At 36.8% G+C, this 19,978-nt stretch overlaps 1 protein-coding gene across 2 annotated transcripts in view; it reads left to right on the top strand.

Annotated features, from left to right (window-relative positions):
* Nucleotides 1–19,764, top strand: part of IL1RAPL1 (interleukin 1 receptor accessory protein like 1) — a 690,660-nt gene extending 670,896 nt beyond the window's left edge. For both annotated transcript variants that reach the window (XM_051795105.1, XM_051795106.1), the window contains 3 exons: nucleotides 1,428–1,571; nucleotides 15,094–15,264; nucleotides 16,525–19,764. In XM_051795105.1, the coding sequence (XP_051651065.1) occupies nucleotides 1,428–1,571; nucleotides 15,094–15,264; nucleotides 16,525–17,243 (1,034 nt within the window). In that variant the 3' untranslated portion in view covers nucleotides 17,244–19,764. The remainder of the gene's footprint in view (nucleotides 1–1,427; nucleotides 1,572–15,093; nucleotides 15,265–16,524) is intronic.
* The last annotated feature ends 214 nt before the right edge of the window (nucleotides 19,765–19,978 follow it).

The raw sequence follows: 19,978 nt of genomic DNA, 5'->3' as shown, positions 1-19,978 counted from the left end.
AGTGTCTTCTAGAGAGTAATGAAATCTTCTTACAGTTGCCTCAAAATAGTAAAAAAAAAAGTGTGTGATTCTCAGTGGACACTGTCAAAATAAATGGAATTGTCACTTTCTCCTCTAACCTTTTATTTCTCTAATTGAATTGCATTGTGCTGGATTATAATATCTGCACAACCACACACACACATTTTAAAAAAAAAGGTTAGTTCTGGGCTACCCTGCTTCACTCAGACAGAAACTGCCCACTGGAAGGGGATACTGTGAAAATAACACAGAACTGGTCTTGCTCCAGCACAGATTTTTTTTATGAACCAAACTCTGCATCTTAGATTTGCAAGATTTGGTTTTTTTAATTCCTCAAAACTGAGTGATTTGGAAAAGTATGGAAAGTCTTAACATTTGCCACCTATTGCTCATTTCAAAGTAAAAAATTGTTCATAACTCTCCTTCTTCTCCCATCCTCCTTTTTTAACATTACCAATTTTCAGCCACTGAGCAAATGAAAACTATCAACAAGATGGAAACCACGTAGCTCTGTGAGCTTCATTGAGTGTGCAACACTTAAAACTAAGGGAGACGAAAGTCCATGATGGCATATTGCTTTTGCCTTGATAAGGGGCTCCACTACTGGTGGTAGGCAGTTTTTGACCACATTTGACCTGAGTCCCCCACCTCAGGAACAGAGTTACATGGTGGTGACCCCAATCCATCATGTGAGCAGACTGCAGTAAAGACACCAGTGCGTTAGGCTGAGTGGGAATGTCGGAACAGACAAATCAAGATGGTTTGCTGTGACTACACATAAACTAAGCCCATTGGGGGAAAGGTGAGAATAAAGATGAAATGTAGATCTCTGGGAAACTGTGTTGAAGATGTAAACATATAACTGAGATGTAGAGCTGCAGGGTTCCTTGGGTAATTTGTCTTCACATGTCTCGAGTTTTTTGGGTTTTGATTTTTTTATGTTTACTCAGGAAAAAATAATCAAAGTCGTAGTGCGGTCTTGTCCAGTAGACCAAAATTCATCCTATTTGTGTGTGGAATAAGGGAGAAGCTGTTTTTGCATTATAGTCCCTAAAAAGGAAATATTCACATCTAATGCCATTGTAAGTCAAACATCAACATTTATCTGTGTAAAGCAAACTGTGATCTATCTACAGAAAGAGAAGAGTTATCAAACGTATCATGTATATGCACATATTCATGCACATACATACATGCCCAGCAATTTTCAGAGAAAAAACAGTTTATAGAAGAAAAAACAAAAAAATACTATTATGTGTTTTTTCAAGGGCCCTATAATGAAATGAATTCATAAATGACCCATCATTCATTATTTTATTTTAATGTTTAACAGAAGTGCGAGGTCTGCTGCTAATCTTTCTGTGGTTTAGAACGTGGTTGTTACTGCATTTTGTAATTCTTTGCAGAGCTGATGTACACAGTTGAGCTTGCTGGTGGGCTTGGTGCTATTCTGCTGCTGCTTGTTTGTTTAGTGACTATCTACAAGTGTTACAAGATAGAGATTATGCTCTTCTACAGGAACCATTTTGGAGCTGAAGAACTAGATGGAGGTAAGGCAGCTTCTTAGTATGTTTTCTACTTTCTAAGAATTCTTGTCTTTTATTTCTCTCCACCAAGGCCCAGATTTCATTTCAGTTCAAGATGTGGTAATAACTGCAATTTTTATTTCTCACTGCATTAGGCACTTGCTTGAATACACTTTCCTCATACACCACATAAGCTCAATAACTGCTGAGCTGTACATGCTGCTCTCCAGAGCTCCACAAGACATCCATGTCTTTTCAATTCTTATTTCCAACACTGAATGTAAACTAACAACATTGATGCATTGAAGATTTTCACTTTCTGTCGGTACTGAAAGCCAGCTTCATTTCTGCATGAGCTAGGGAGTGTCCTCCCTAATTGTATTCAACAAAGAGGTAGAGGCTGATGTGAATCTCAATTTACTGCTTGTTTAAACTGATCCATTTCAATAAACTGTACTGAGTGTTTGGGAATGTACCCAGCAGTTCTTGTTCTTGAGTTCATTTACTTAATCACTGAGAGAGCTGCTAATGGTCATTAAAGTTGTTCTGTGATTCTAGCACACCCAGACTAAACAAAAGTAATTCTCAATATATGCACCAGCTCTGTCAAACATATACGTGCATTTTCTTTTCTTTTCTTCTCTTTTTAAGCACTGAAGAAAAAGGTCTTATTTACCTCTAGCCTTACTAATCAAAATTGCTGTTGAACAGTGAACAGCTAACTGGGTTGAGCTGGAGGCTCTGGTTAATTAGATTTGATTTCTCAGGTCAGAGTTCCTGATGTTTTGTTCTACCACTATGTCTTTGGTAACAGGACCTTACTTTCTACAGAAATACTAATAAAAGTTATTTTACAGTTCCAGGTAACAGCTTGTAGGCAGAAGCCACTGTGAAATATAAAAATAAATATGTACTGATAAACAAGTGATGGCCAAATCTGTCACTGATAAGGAAGAAGAGCAACAGCAGAATTACAAGTCATTATATAAGAGAAGAATTCCATAATAAACTCACTTGGGAATGACCCATTTCTGCCTTCCACCTAAAAATGCACAAGCATTCAAAATAGAAAATGCTCAAAACAACAAGCCCAAGAACATTAGAACATTTTGTAACCTTCTAGAGGTTTTACAAAAAGATGCATTAATATAACAGCTCAGTGGGGAAAAAAAAGTCAGGTTATCATATTTATTTTACAGAGAAGGAAACTGAGGCCCAGAGGGACTGTGAGTCATGGAGGATTTTGACAGACACTTTCTTTTTTTATCTTTTTTTTTTTTTCAGAAACTGAGATCCACTCCTCTCTACAAACCAGCTGCCAGTTTAAATGGGCATGCTTACTTGCATAAATTGTGTGAATTTAATAATAGTCATATGCAAAAATAGTGACTTAATAATAGTTTAAATAGATGAAATTTAATGTTTTCTCTCTCAGTATCAGTAATTCTTACTTTTATAGCTGTCATTTATCTTTATCTCAAATCATTCCAATTCATTTGCAAACTTACTCTGCCAGGTGTTATACTCTTGTCTCTGTCTTGTCCCATCCCAGACATTGGTCACCTGGGAACAACAATGCTTGAATCATACATTTTAAACATTTTTTAAAAAAGTGACCTCTAAAGGGTACTATTCTGTGATTCAAAAGAAGGAAAACCAATATCCATTCAGTTTATCCTTCTGAGCAAAGGTCGTTATTATAGAAGGTCAAGCATGGATTCTTCTTAGAAGACCAATGCAAACACTGATAGATTGGATGCTAAACCATGGCAATATAAGAAGAAAAATACTACTTACAGATTGCTAATGAAAACATTGAGCTTCTACTTTGTTTATTGTACTAGCAACATAGATAAAACCCATTGTGCCAATGAAGTGACTGCAGCTGGACGTTTTACTCCGTCTCTTCCACTTACAGTCGTGTAAAACAAAGAGGACAGAGAGAAAATGTCCCAAAGAAACCAAACCATGGCTTGTATAGAAATAAATTGCAGATATACACTGAGATCTTTTCCTTTGGCTTAGTTTGTTATTGACAGACACAAAATGCTGAACTCTGAAATCTTATTCTAACCACATCTCCTGTGGTGCAGCAGCAGAGTGCCCACATGCTATTCATAATTTACACCATGTTCTGTCATACTTCAGGACAGCCTGTAGATAAGGAAACATCAAATATAACAGTCGTCTTTTACGTGCCCTTTATTGTACTCAGAGAGGATTTGAAACACTTTAAAGGTGAAGTCCAATTAAAATTTTCAATTGAAAATCTCTTTTAAAATTCAATGCTTCATTTCTTTCCTGATCAGAGAACAAGCCCTTCAGGATGTCAAATCTCATCACAATTTCTCTTTCCTTTCCAAACCTTAGACACATCAGTTTTTCTCAGGCTAACTAACACACATTTCCGTGGGAAGCACGGGTAAGTTGTGAGAAGTATTTGAAAACGAAGTGTTTAACCCTTACAGTTAATTCAACTGAAATTATTACTTTCTGTAGGGGTACTGCAGATTAAGCAATTGATCACAGCTGTTGATTCCTCATTTCTCTAATTTACAGCTTTGAATTCACTATTTTTTTTTCCTTATCCTAGGGACTAGACTTTCTTTCTGCTTTTTTCTCTCTCCTGCAAACACTGCAGCTCTGTCCTGGGAATGGGAATTGAAACCCCCTTTTTTGTTTTCATGGTTAATTTCCTGCCTTTCCTATAATATATAATATAATATATTATTATATTTGGAATATAATAATTTTATCACTTCTCCTCTCACTCCATGCCTGTGCTTTCCAACAACGTGGGAACTGACTCCACACCAGGCGATTACGTGATGGGCATGTGCTGTGTCCTTTAGTGCAGAGCAGCACAATGTGCTGGTTTAGTCAGGGCACCTCACCATGAATGTCTGACAGTTCCCCCCGGTAGCTGGAGCACACAGTCAAGAGAAACATTCTGACCCCTGGCAAAACAGCAGGTGTTTAGCATGACCTTGCATTTCAGAGCTATAACTCACCACTACCTGTTTGGTGGTCAGAAACTCCAAAATCTGTTTAAAAGGAAAAATTCAGTTTAATATCTCTCTGCATGCACAGTAAAGATGGGACCCTGAAGTGCTGTGCAAACAAAGAAATGTCCAGTGCTATTCTGAAAACAACAAAATTTTCACAAATAGATACTACTGGGAACTTCAGAGGACTAATCATTGTCAAATGTCAGGCAACCTTTTTAGTTTTGCAGCTTTAAACTTAAAAGCTTATTTTAAAAAGCCTTGTCCATAAAGTACACTTTAGGGACTAACACGTTATTAGTGAAAGCCACTTTTAAAAGTGATGATTTCTTCTATTTTGCTGTACAATGAGATCCAACAAAAGGGATTTTTATACCATATTCATTCTCTGTGGAGTGTTTTAGCAGTTGCTTTTTATGTATTTTTATCTTCCAAGGACCTTCTCTTGCTGTCGTTCCGAGTTTTTAAATGACTTTATGAAAAAAGTGTAGTACTTTAACTAACAGAGAAGAGTGAAAATGCAAATAACTATTTACAAGTACCTGCTATCAATACATGCCCTGACTTCTTTCCACCTTGCACTCGGTGACCTTAAAAGGCTATTTGTATCAGAAGATGTATCACCACTGTATAGCAATCTGCTTTTGTCTACATATGAGCTGACTTCTTGGCACCCTAAAATCAATGGAAACTTTCCCATGATTTCACCTGGGACAACTTTCTCCTTTGTTGTACTGTTTCTGCTCACCAAATCATGCAAGGATTAGTCCCCAGGCATCACAGCAGATACAGCAAGGGTGGGGGGGGGGATTCAGACCACCTCTCTAAGTAGAGCCAAAAGTCTACAGATGACAGGCTGAAAACCATTGAACATGGTCAGATAGGCAAAATTACTCAAAATCATGAACTTCTACATGTGTTTACATTCCAAATTCCAGTTTCAGAGGAAAGAGTATATGGTACAGTTATCAATAGAAACAGTTTACAGGCATCTTCCCCTACCATTACCTGGGTCCATCAGTAATCATTTAAATTGATGGAAGTTTTTGTATGAAGGTATTAATAAGAAAGGATGAACACTATCATAAAAGAAAAAAAAAATTAGATTAGGACGCTGGCAAAAAAGTAGCAACTAAAGACACAGTCTGACCAAATTTGTTGCAAACAGTTTTGTAATGGAATTCACATAAATATCCTTTCTCACAGCTATGCTGACTAGAGGTCAAGCTTAAGGTTCAAGAAAAAATAAAAGCTGTAGGCAGCTGATAACTAGAAAGTGAGAGCTTTGCTTAACTGCTTGCATGATGACCTTCACAAAGATTCTTGGTGCCTTTAATACCCATCAACTATTTTTCCTGTTGGTCAGGAGCTCACCATGGTGTTCTCAGTCTCATTCTCAGCTTTTTTTGCCATGGAAACCTTGGTGAATTTAAGGATGACACAGCTTCTGTGCACCTGAGGTGCCAACAGGGAAGGCAACCAGGCCCAGACCTGAGAAGTTTCTCTGAGTTTCACTTTCAGTTCTGAAAGTGGCTACTTTTATTAATTTATTTATGTATTTATTTTTTTTTATTTCCACCACATTGTTGAAATAAAACTAAGCACTCCTCATGAGATTAAAATGTGCCACTGCTGAGCTCTCTCAGTTCAGGAAATCTTGTTTGGATTTGGTATATGACATCTATACTGACTATTTCATGGCTGGGATGGCTGCCCTTTCTTGAGAGATGAGTTTCTACTCTTGCTGAGGGGAAGCAAATCAATGCTCAAATTAGGAGATTGATGAAAGTCTTTCTTCCTTGATGTCTCTGTTCCACCTGGGAGTCCTTAAGTAATCACGATTTTTGTCCTTGCTATCATTTAGCTGCAAAAGACTATCAAGGTTCATGGATAAAACCTATGGGATTGCCCACATAATATCTTATTAACTGCCCAGGACAAGAGCAGACAAGATATACTTCTCAGTGGCTTCCTGGGTTTCATCCCAGTGAGGCTCTTAAGCAGTAAGGAATGGTAATGCTTGGAGATTCTTAAGGTTTCTGTATGACTAAGTTGTTAACTTCCAAATATAACTTTTACAATTGGTTTAAGCACCACCAAAGCACTTGTGTTAATAATTATGCTATGCAGGTATAGCAAGAGTGAAATTACTGCTGAAGTTAGTGACTTTGCAATTACAGAATCTTCCCTGGGGACCCACAAAATAAGTTTGCAATAGCAACCTCGCCACTTGCTTATGTATTCTTATTGGCTATTGGCAAATTGTGGTGATAAGAAATCCTGCTCTATGAATATCAATTTAAAATTCTATTAAAATCACCTGAGAAAAATGGAGCTTTCTTCTTTCTAAATATTACTGGTTAAAAAAATGGATTTTCCTGTTATTTAATTACAATTTTATTGCTGGAAAACTGCTTCTCTTCTTGTTTATGCCATTTATTTATATCTGAAATGCCATTCAAACAATAAAAACTCGATTTATGTCTCCACTGAATATGGTGTTTTCTAGATTCTGTGCATGAGACATGCTAATTCAAAGGAAAATTCCTGCTTTTTTCTCTCTTCCTATTTCATAGCATCTGAACTATATCTATAATACGCATATATCTTAAAAAATAAAATAAAATATCACCAAGAACATCTTTAGATTCCAAACTAAGAGATCGTTACAGATTAGAAAGTTTGGATTTAAAGTAGAAAAAAAAAAGACTACCATATGTGAATTGATGAAGACTGAGATATCTCCTGTTGCTCAACCAGCTTGCTAAGCTTTGAAGATTTTTTTTTTATTGAAGGACAAATCATGTTGCAGATTTCTGAGGTAGGTGAGATGAACACAGCATACTGGCATCTGATTTCAAGAATCATAGATTGAAAGCCTGTTTCCCAGCTATTTCTCCCTTGGTTTTGTTTATATCTGTAGTGCTTTACTTAACTTTTTGCTTTTGATCAAGGCTGTCTTAGCTCCGGTTTTCAAAATCCTTTACACAGGCCTAAGAAACAAGCGCTGTTGCTAAGATAACAGATCTAAGAAATATATCTAAAATTAAGCATGTAATTTATACAGGTTGTTGCTTTATATAGACAACAGGTTAGCAAAGGCATATAGTGCTTTTAGAAAACTCCACAAAAGAGTATGGTGAAATAAACACTTGAAGAAAAGCACCAAGATCAGTGTTTACAGAGCCATAGTGTTGTCTACTCTCTTATATGGATCTGAATCATGGGTCATCTACCGCCACCACCTACGTCTCCTAGAACACTTCCATCAACGCTGCCTTTGTACAATCCTAAACATCCACTGGTCAGATTATATGACCAATACATCTGTTCTAGAACAAGCAGCAGTCACAAGCATTGAGGCCATGTTGCTGAGAACGCAGCTGCGATGGGCAGGGCACGTCTCCAGGATGAAGGACCACCGCCTCCCTAAGATCCTGCTTTATGGTGAACTTGCCACTGGCTGCTGCAAGAGAGGAGCCCCGAAGAAAAGATACAAGGACTCCCTGAAACAACATCTCAGCCATGGCCACATTGATCATCTTAACTGGTCTACTCTGGCCTCAGATCAGGAGACCTGGAGACACGCCATCTATAACGCTGCTGCTTCCTTTGAGAACGCACACAGGATCACTCTTGAGGAGAAAAGACAACGCAGAAAGAATCGTATCCTGCTGAATACACCACCTAAGGAGTCTTTCTGCTGTGCCTTTTGCAATCGGATATGTCTGTCTCATATTGGCCTCATAAGCCACCAGGGTGCCTGTAACAAACTTGGATAGAGCCTTCCCAAATCTTCGTTTGCGAAGCCCAGCCATGATGATGATGATGATGCTTTATATTGTTTGTTTTGTTGAATTAGGACCATGATAAGCACATTGTGTCTTGACAGCTTTTATTAAGAAATTTCTTTAATATAGAAAAAAACTATATCTTTTCATTTTCAGAGTTTACATTACACTCTTTTTTGTGTTTCTTTCTGCTTTTTAATACAGTAGCTAATTTCTTGCAGTCTTTCAGAGATAATTACTATGCTATGCTAAATTTCCATCTGTGTAGTTGTCATTCAGTCTTTCAATATCTACTAATAATACTTTTTTTCTTAGTTTGGTGTTTGACTTGAAAACAAATCATAGTAACCAAGAGAATAATTTAAATTCATTATTTTTTAATATTCTGAAACCCTTATAAGGACTTCTGAGTTTTCATATCTGTCAGGAGCAACTTCTAATATTAATGTTTCATCAGGTTTTTATATTGAATCTACAGTGTCTTCAATTGCAGTGATAAACTTAAGCTTTCATGTTAATGAGAATATTGAGAAACATTTGAAATGTACTCTTCATTTAGTTGGGAACACAAAATCAGACTAAATATAAGATAAAATATCCTTTAATAATAAGTTATTCAGTTTAAATATATAATATTCTATCTTATGTATCTATCAATGACATTTTTTAGCTGTAATTTTAGAAAACCAGGGAAAATGTAACTTACAGAGAGAATTTATTTTGGACTTGAAATCATATCACTCTATTACTTTTTGGCTGGATTTTTATCTACCAGGAATCACTCCTAATTTTCAAGAAACATTCAATGCAGCATTAATATCTTGGGATTTTCATAAATGTTCATATGGAATCAACTTTGAAATTGACATTTATTTTATTTTTTCAAGTTCTTTAGGCTTCCAAAATTCAATATGGCTTCATGGAATTTATAAAAAAAAATTAAAAAAAAAAGAAAAAAGAAACAATTGATTTAATAGTTTTATAAACCTGCCAATTAGGACAATGAACTTTGTATTTTTTCCTGGTCTCTGATGTGCTGAGAAGACTCCAGATCCTCTTTAGAAGTGATTACGTTCCTTTAAGCTCTTCCGCAGTGTTGCATTTACAAAATTTCTCTCTAATTCAACATTGCTCACTCCACACAATGATATGAACTATCACAGAGAATGCTGCACTTAACAAATTCTTTGCCATGGAAAAAAGTTGTGTGGATAGTTTTTAATTTTTACTAGCATTAAAGGACTAGACATTTATAAATAATAGAAAATGTTACAGTGAGCTTCATAAGCAACAGTAAATAGTGTGAGGAAAAGTATAAGTATTTTAAAGACCTAAGATTTGGGCATTTTACTCAACCAAGCATTTAAAGTATATTTTTTCATTATATTAAGGGTGAACGCTATGGCAACATGTATCTTAAATGTGGTCCCACAAATAACAAAACAAATACAGATTAAGAAATGCCATAACTTTGAAGCAAATACAGTCTCTGGGGAATTTTGAAAGATACTTTGCAGCCTTTCCTGAACACGGGGTGGTTTTTTAAAGACAAAAGCTTCCTGCATCAGTTTGGTTCCAACTCCCTGCAGCACTTGGAAGAATCCAGTCTGTCATTTCCCCTTGAAATCCTGAAACTCTGAGTTAAATCAGCCCATTGCTCCTAAACTCCTGTGCTGAGTATCCAAGTATGTACAAGGCTGGAATGCTCTCTGTTGGAGGAGAGGAATCACCTCTCCAGTTGATCTGGAAATGGAAGATCTGCCAAACATGTTGCTGGGAGCAGCCCATACAGGGTCAGCTGCATTCACTGCACTGAATGTTTCTGAAGGCACTGCTAAGTGCTCTGGAGGATTTCAGGATGCACAGAGACATGGGCTGACCCCACCATCTGGGTCTTAGAGCTTCATTGAAATATTATTCACTATGAAATATGACGTTGTGTGATTTCTCTTTGTTTTGTTCTTTTAATTTGTCTTGTGCTAAAGTGTATCGTACCAGCTAAAAGTCAGAATCTGTCATCAACTTGAACATGGCTGATAAGAAAAAAACTGACTCTAGGAAGGTTTTTTTATTATTTTTCTTTTTATATATATATATATAATTTTTCTGTGCCCCATTAGCAGAAATATCTGCAATGTTTAAGGTTTAATAAACCCTCAAAGGCCCAGACTGCTGGCTTCTTGCCAGTGCAACATGGAAATCATTAGAAAACATGTACATCTATAATGCAAATTCAAAGTTGAATCTGTTTGGTGGTCCCTGTAGAAGAGGAAGTTTTATCTATCTTTCTGTAGGCACCAGTATATAATTTCTTCATGTGTAGCTGTTAAGAGAGCATGCATACAGATGAGTTCTTAGATGTCTGATAGCAATTTACTTACCCAAAGATCCCATTTGCATGTGAGAAAGTAGATGCATATAGAGTCTGGGTTTTGTTTTATGCTTACATTGAGCCTTTAAGTCACTGCTGCTGAGCACATCCTTGGAATAATGAGCAGCATTTGCAACTTCTTCCTCTAAAAATTTATATCACTTCTGCTGGCTCAACTCTGTAGAAAGTTACAGGGAGTATGATAATGTATTCTGCATTTGGATGAGTACCAAAAGGAACGGATTGAAGAATGCATGTTGCAATGATGAAACAAGTGCTTTGGCTAAAATCCTTGTCTATGAAATGAAGTAATGGTTCTATGTGTTACTAATGAAGCTGAGATTTGACCCTCGGTGTTTACCCCTAAGATCTATCCAAACAATTTTTTCAGACCTGTAGCTGAGGGCAGCTCCATGATCATTACTGAGTCCTTGCTTTTAATTCCATAGAATGGTTAAAATTATATGGCAAAGTTTGTACCTCACAGTCTGTTTTGCCCCAGCTCTTGCAGTACCAGTATTTTTGGGCTGACTGAAACATTTGTAGACTGAATGCATCACAGCTTGAGCACAGGTTGTATATTACCTTATTGTGATGAACTAATCCAGAACTTCCATATGCTCTCATGGTTGTCTGCAGTACAATAACACAGGACTTTTTTACATAGAGTCTGGTTGAATTTGTCCATGCAAGGTGTACTTTGGGATTTATTTCAATATTTCCAATTAATGGGTAAAACAAAACCTCACAGAAATGGTAGCTGTTGAGTTGAATTGCTCTGCCTTGGTTACTACCTGTAGGCCTAAGAAAGCAGCTACAAACCATCTAACTGAAGAGAATTACTTGTCAAGTCACAAAGAACAGGAAGATAAAACTTAATACACCAAAATGTTTCAAAGTATTACTGTTGCATGATATGGTATGTTATATTGAGCTGTGTTCACTAAATTAAAGAATAGCCATTACATAAATCAGCTCTGCAGCATACCTGGAAGCAATGCAGGATTAACTTATTCTGATATGTTTCTGAAAAAAACAACCCTGAAATGGCTAAGTCATTTCAGATAAAAAAATATATTTAGATAATAGGTAATTTCTTTCAATCTTCACAAGAAAGAAAGCAAGTTTCAGATTAAATGATCAACTTCCCTACCTTTGGTTATTAAAATGTATTTTTCTTAATAAGTGTTGGAAGAAAAAGTGAGTAACTATATTTCAGTTTATTGCAGATGCACATAAACCTAACAAAAACATCTTTGAAATAGTATCATCTATATCTAAAGTACAAGTGCAAGCAACAGTCAATCGCATTTTCATTCCAAGGATTCTTGGATAGAAGACTTAATTGTTTGCTGATGAACAGAAATAAAGAGATTGTCATTTTAAAGAAAATCTTAGTTTATCACCAACCTTGTTTTGAATTTGGATTTTTGTACTGTAATTCTGACACTGAATATTAGATCCAACCAGTATCTGAACATATTGCGCAGGTAAATCTGTAAATATCATACTACATAATAGTATGAGTAATAATATCAAGTCCTTTATGCCTTTATATGTGATTTGGATCAGATTAGAAGTTTTCTGGTGACATGTTTTTTTCTTGGAAAAGGCAGATATGTTGACATATTTTCATGGGTAAAGTACTTGTTCGAGTTAATGTTCGAGAAAACATGAAGTTGTGATGGGCTGCTTGCTTGTTGGGAGTCTGGGGCCACCTGGATACGTTGCTTGAGAAGGAAAGCAGCTGAAGAGCAAAGGGTTTGAGAGTAAAGTCAAAGCCTCCTGCTTTCATGTGTCATGGCCAGGAAGATTGGCAAGATGCGAATCCCGGCTCCCAGATTATGACCAGCAGTAAGACCTGGATGTCTGCAGACTCCCATTTCTACTTTTCAGTCAATTGAGACAGCACATTGAAAAACAAAAATTAAGATCAGAAATGTTCTTTAGAATGTAAGCATCAGTCCCTTCCATTACAAAGAGGAGTAGCTGGGACCACTGAGCTAAGAAGACCCTGCTGTAGTCCTTAAAATATTTCACAGAGTTGGCAATGTGTGATGAATAATTTTAATTAGCCAAAACCAGGCTAATATATGTGAACATCCCCCATGTGTCCCAGACATTTTACATTTTGCAAATTGTCTGCTTCTGCCAGTATGTCAGCCTATCAGATAACAAAACTACCACATAAGGTAGTTCTGCTGTAAACTGAATGTTTTACTTTTCATCAAAGAAAGTTTAAAAAAACAGATGGAGAGTATAAGAGCTCATGGAAACCATTGTGATAATACATCTAACAGTTTCCTGAACAAGACTACACATCCTGCTGGATTGGAGTTTGAATAAATTCATGGTTGTCTGAACCCATCTGAGTAGACATACCCTAGATCCTCACCATTCTTTGCCCTTCAAATACCAATAAATCTAGGGAGGAAAGATATCCCTACAATACAGGATAATGCAGCTGTAGTTAGTGGAAATGCTAGAACCTCCTTGATATGAAAACTGTGTACTTCAAATAAGTGCATTAGCACATAGCACAAATATTTTTCCCTCCCAGTCATAACCTGGAAACTATTTAAACAGAAAACACTCTGAGCCTTTAAAACAGTTTAAATTCTGCCTTATTTCTTATTATTTATCCCTTTGAGAAATTATACGTTCTCATCTTTACTCAAAGACTTTCAACAGAGCAACTTCTCTCCAGCATGTACTATGGTCACGACCATTGCTGAGGTGACAATAGAAAATGATGTTGCAGCAGCATCATTTTGTGGTTTTTTTGAAATTTCCCCATGTATTTGTTGATCTCACTGTGTGTTAACTCTGTTGCTGGGTTAACACTATCCTAGTGTAGAAATAAAAACCTGCTATGTAATCTCTCATGCTTGATCCAATCAGTGTTATTTTAAGGTATTGTCAAAGGCACGAGATGTTTGTCTTTCAGTAAAGAACATGTTTTCACAAATATTCCAAAATAAAACAATGGAAAGTGTGAATCATAGAAGGCAATACTCCTCTTTTTCTTATTTTTCTGTTTTTGGTGCTGTTATTGTTGTTGTTGTTTTTATTTGTTTTAGGGTTTTTTTCTGTGGATATAAAAATCCAACACATATCACAGAAAAGATGTGCAGGAAGTTTGAAAGTAATAACAGTACAACCAAGTTTGTTTTGTCATCTGCAAAGATTAATGGGCACAGTACACATGGTTGCTCAGAAGGGAGAGGGGACGGTTCAAGATTAGTACTGTTTCATTAATTCCATTTTTAGACTTTTTGCACTCACCTACAGTTGGCAGGCTTTTCTAAATAATGCTACCAGACTACAAAAAGGTGTAAAATGAAGAAAGGAGTGGTTCAATAAATAACTGAAGTCAACATTTACTGAATATAACATTACTTATGACACACAGTGTTCAGAGTATTTAATCAGGTCTCTTTTAAAAGCAATTGATATTCTTGGTAGTCTGTGCATAATGTTGTCAAGAGAGTTTCTTAGGATGTTAACATTTCATTACTCTTGTCATTGATTTTTCTCTGCTTTCTTCACAACAAAAGTCAAAACGTGACCTCTTATTCCACTGAATTAATTCCAGAGCACTTGGCATTATTGACCTCCTAATGAAAATTAATGGCAACTCTTTTGATTCAGGCTTTCAAGTAGGCACACCAAGCACATTTGAAAAACAGACATGGTTATTTCTCATATTGAAGTGAAGTAACACACTATGAAGTAATGAAATGTACATTAATGCAACATTAAATTTGCAAATGTAAGTGCGCAGAATTCAAGAGACTTAAACTGCATTATCCGGAGTTGATGCTGCAAAGATTTAAGCTTGGCAATAATTTCAGACCTGGAGAGCCAAAGAGTTTTACAAGGCAGGTTACACATACACTTAGAACACTACAGCCTCAGGTCCTAAATTTATACTAAAAGTCTGGCAAGATTGAAATGTTTTTACTATGCAGCAGAGACAATTGCACATTATCTTAGGTATCTCCATGATTCTCTTTCCCCCTTTAAAGCTGGAGAAGAATGCAAATTCTTTTCAGTGACTTTTGTGTTCATGAGCTGTCACTCTGCAGCTGAGTGGATTTCCTTCATCCAGATTCTTACACAAATGTTTGTGCACAAACTGACTTCTGTGTATGGATATGGACCCCTCCTTCCTTGCATCTGTGTAAATAAGGACTACTTCTACAGGAGGAAACAAGGAAGCTGAATGGATTCATATCTGGACATGGGGTGAAAGCTTACCTCTTTATCTAAACAGTTTCCTATTCTGGGAAAACTTTCCCAGAAATAACACCTGGGGAAATATCTGGGAAAGCTGCAAAAATAATGAATAAACTAACTTAATTTATCTCTTTCCTTAGACAACAAAGACTATGATGCATATCTATCTTATACCAAAGTGGATCCTGATCAGTGGAATCAAGAAACTGGAGAAGAAGAAAGATTTGCTCTTGAGATCCTACCAGATATGCTTGAAAAGCATTATGGATACAAGTTGTTCATCCCAGACAGAGATTTGATTCCCACAGGAAGTAAGTCATGTCCTTATTGTGTGTTTTCTGAACAGCCAATGCAGTGATTGTAGTGATCGTTTGAGTCTCTTTTCTATACCTACTCCTTCAGAATGCCATCTTTTTTCCCTTGTCTTAGAGGGTGGCAAAGATAAGCCAACATACTTAATGTATATTTCCAAGATAAGAGGATTATTATTTAGTAATTGCATTATTCTGATTGAAGGTGAGATAGTGCAGAAAGGGCATTGCATAAATAACGGTAATGAAAGACTCACTTTTTCATTGTTTTTTGAGAGCTTGCATCTCTAAGAATGAATACAGAGTTTGTTGTTTTCAGTTCCTTGTTTGGAAAGATATCCGTAATTCTAAGTATTAAAGAAATTAAGACACAAAGGAAAAAGTTGTGTTTGGACTAAGGCAATGGTTGACTAATAAAATTTCATCAGAGAAAAATAGTGAATTCTGTCAGTGGCCACTGCAGATAAATGTGTAGTGGATGTACTTGATCATTCTCAGACACTGAAAATTAGAATTGATTGGTACAAGTAGATCTTTTTCATGTTTCTCTCACCTATTCCAGCCAGCAGAAGTACAGTAATGCTTTTTAAGTTTAGTATTCTTCATAAGCTCACTGTAACCATATAGACAGCTACTAAGTTCAGTATCTTTTTCTAAAGGTAATAAGGGATACTTTCTATAGGAAAAGCTCAAAGAGTCCTGTGGATATTTTTTAAACCTACAGCAAACTAGATACTAATTTGCAGGAGACAACACTTTTGTTGTATGTGGTAGGGTCATGGAAGGAAAAGCAGAATCTAAGCCTACCATACCCCACAGAGTATCATTTGAGTTTGAGACTGAACTCCTAAAGCACATAGATGCTGCTCTGCTGTCTATCTGGGTGACTTTGCCTTTTTAAAATAAAAAATCATGATGGACACAATTGTTTCAATACAGATAATGATACAAAACTACAACTCATGAATAAAACCACAATCCATAGCACAAGTGGGAGTAGATGTTTCTCAGGATCAAAGAATGCTTTAGGTTGGAAGGGGCCTCTGGAGATCACCTTGTTCAACCTCCCCGCTCAAGCAGGGCCTCATAGAGCAGGTTGCCCAGGACCATGTTCTTCCAAGCCAGCCTGGCACATTTGCAAGTGATGTTTTTTTGGTGAGAACTTCTGGGAGTAGGGATTTGCCTCTGTTGTTTCTAGTAAGTCTGTGAGAGCAGACTGTTTTCTTAGATTGGTTTTTGAGCAGTTGTTTTGTTTTGTAGCCTACATTGAAGATGTGGCAAGATGTGTAGACCAAAGCAAGCGACTGATCATCGTCATGACTCCAAGTTATGTGGTAAGAAGAGGTTGGAGCATCTTTGAACTGGAAACAAGGCTTCGAAATATGTTAGTCACGGGAGAAATCAAAGTGATACTGATTGAATGCAGTGAACTACGAGGAGTTATGAACTACCAGGAGGTCGAGGCCCTAAAACATACCATCAAGCTCCTCACTGTCATTAAATGGCACGGACCAAAGTGCAACAAGTTGAATTCCAAGTTCTGGAAACGTTTACAGTACGAAATGCCTTTTAAGAGGATTGAACCCATCACAAATGAGCAGGTTTTAGATGTCAGTGAGCAGGGGCCCTTTGGGGAACTGCAGACAGTCTCCGCGATTTCCATGGCTGCTGCCACCTCTACTGCTCTTGCCACTGCCCATCCAGACCTGCGCTCCACCTTTCATAACACATATCACTCACAGATGCGCCAGAAACACTATTATCGAAGCTATGAATACGATGTACCTCCTGCCGGCACCCTGCCGCTTACCTCAATAGGTAACCAGCACACCTACTGCAACATCCCTATGACACTTATAAACGGGCAGCGGCCGCAGACAAAAACTAACAGGGAGCAGAACCCAGAAGAGGCTCACACAAACAGTGCCATACTGCCCCTCCTGCCACGGGAGACCAGTATATCCAGTGTCATCTGGTGACCGAGATGCAAGGGGCCGTCGACCCCCTTGAATAGGAGCAGAGTCTGCAGTCTGGTGCCTGGAACTACATCCTCGACTGCTGCTGTTAAACATGCATTACAATCGATAACATACGAGGAAAAACAGGGTCTTGTACATATGTTTTTGCAATTTCTTTGTAGCATCAGTCTTCCTGTTTTACCCATGTCTCTTCCCATTCACATTTTTGACTTTGTTTTATATGTCATTAGAATTTGTATATTTACATTTTTTTAAAAGAAGAGACTGCTGTATAGATAGGAAACTTTTTTGCTTCATTAGTATAGTTTTAGTTTTTTTGTTTGTTCGTTTTTAACCTCTCTTGGGAATGCTTGGACAAAGCTATGTTGATATCAGAAGCACCATCCATTTTGTTGGCCTGCCTAGCCTGATTCCTGAAGGCCATGCCTGCTGCAGCTCACTTCTTTTGGAGAGTACTTGTTTTTAGAAGGACCCCATCCCTCACTGAGAGTTCCAGTTTCATTTCTACTCCCGTAATGTGCACTGCTCCTTCCCTGCCCTTACAAAGACCCCAATTTGGGGTAACACTACAGTCTGATCATCTAACATGTAACTTGGTAGATACCTGCCAAACCACAGAATATACCCAATCTGTATCGGTTGCTTCACAGTAGTCACTACAGAGTGTGTAGAAACTAGAGCTGGTTTGTTTTTTGTTTTCTTGGGTTTGTTTTTTAATTATTATTTTATGAATGAGTTGATTGTATTCCTTTTATAAATATAAAAGCAAACCCTATTTTTAACACATCCTGGAAAAGTATCAATGTAGTCGTGGATTTTATTTTTCAAGCATTTATTTTTTTCTTTCCGCCTTTCAAAATCCTGCAAGTGACGTCATTGGCAAATGTCAGGCAAGTAAGACAAGTGAGGCAATAGGCACTGAAGTGCAGAGAGTCCTGCTGATATGTACAGAGATGACTTCCAAACCAAAGGGGAATAAGAAGACAGTGTTGTAGACGGTTTGTCATTTTGTATTATAGAAAGTGTTATTTTCAAAAAAAGTAAGAGCAAAACATTATTTTGCTGTGGATTACAGAGTCCCCTTGTATTTTAATGTTCAAAAAAATTGTATTTGCTTTAAAATGCTATATTCAGGATTAAGAACTCTTCTTTCATTTGGTTTTAGCTTGTAACGATAAATAAAACTTTATTAATTTCAACATGATTTCAGTAAGAACTCAGGCAGAAAAAATGACATGATACCAGAAATATAATTGTTTTCAGAATAAACTTTATTTATACAAAATTAATATTTAAATCAGACCTGGAAGTATTAAAAACAATTTATTCACTTTAATGAATAAATAAATTAGTTTTATTTTTATGTATGATTCTATCTTTGAGGAGTTGCAAATAATGCATGTACCATGGCTGACAGGGAAGAAAAAACAACCACCACTGTGTTTACATCCAGACATCTTTAAGACCAATTAAATAAGCACCTTGCTCATATTTATGTTTTAAATAATGGAAAAGTTCTTTCTGGTTTTAGAAAGAGAGAAGAGTGGTGCAGCTCTCCAACATATTCAGGCTAAGCTCTCTGCTAGTCCCTCCTAGCGGAAGCAGAAGTAGGTTTGCTGGCTGCAGCACACTGTCATGTAGTCATGGGTTTGATTTACCCTGGCAGAAATGCAACTGGTGTCCTGGTAAACAGGCCTTATGGTCTATTTATGTAATTAATTAGCTTTAGGTATTTTTATGGCAGCTGAATGATATTGGCCAATATAATGAATGTGTGGGGTTTGTTCATCCTGATTGTCACAATGAGAAAAGTATAGCTTATAATATTTTGGTCTTCTTAATGAGAAGTGAGCGGGGTAACTGCAGTTTGGGGGATGTTTGTGGGAGTAATCCAGAACTGACAGTGTGGGAGGAAATGACTATGCTCCTGTTGTGAAAGTCAAGAAATCTCAGTATCTGCATGAGAAGCTAATAGACCTTTGAGATGTGCACTGATTTTTATTTGCTAGAAATGTTTATTTCTCTGCGATTTTGCTCAAGCCCTTTTCTACAATCTGTTCTTTGTTACGGTGTCTCTCTCTGGACATATGCCAAACATCCACAAAATGGAAATGAAGCTGCCAAGTCAGATAAAATTTTAAGAGACTTTTGTACATTTGGTTATTTTCATAGTGTAAGAAAACTATTATTTATTTGCTCTTACAGACACCTGTCAGGCACTGATGGGATTTTCCTTCATTCATCTGGTTGCCAAATACCCAAACATCCTCTGAAAGCAATGCATTATTGTTTTCCCCTTTCCCTCGCCTTTCTATGCCCTGGGGTAAAGATTGGGATGTGGAATAAATGTAGGATTTAATTATCTGACCACAGTTACTTTCAGACAATTGTTAAGTGTTTTCTTAGCCACATTGGAAGTACTTTTATGTTGTTCTATTTTTAGTGTAGATTTAAGCACTTTGAAAAGCATGATTCAGGGATTGACAGATACTATTTGATATTCACACTACTTATAAAAAGTTTTTCTTATAGTGCTTTGTCATAATCTCAAATATAAGAAAAACAAACAAACAAACAAACAAAGAAATAAAAGGAGAAGCTGTCTATGGCTTTAGAAAAATTCCTCCTTAATATTCCTCTTCCGTGAACAGCTCGATGTGGGGAACAGGGAACGAAACTGTTGTGTGCTCACGTGCTCTTTCTTGGACAAAAATTCTATTGGAACGCAAAATAAA

The sequence above is a fragment of the Manacus candei genome, unplaced genomic scaffold, assembly GCF_025592945.1.
Source record: "Manacus candei isolate 608988 ecotype Guabito, Panama unplaced genomic scaffold, ASM2559294v1 h1tg000041l, whole genome shotgun sequence".
Taxonomy (NCBI): domain Eukaryota; kingdom Metazoa; phylum Chordata; class Aves; order Passeriformes; family Pipridae; genus Manacus; species Manacus candei.
Note: the sequence above shows the minus strand (reverse complement) of the source record. Positions and strands in the feature narration are given on the sequence as shown.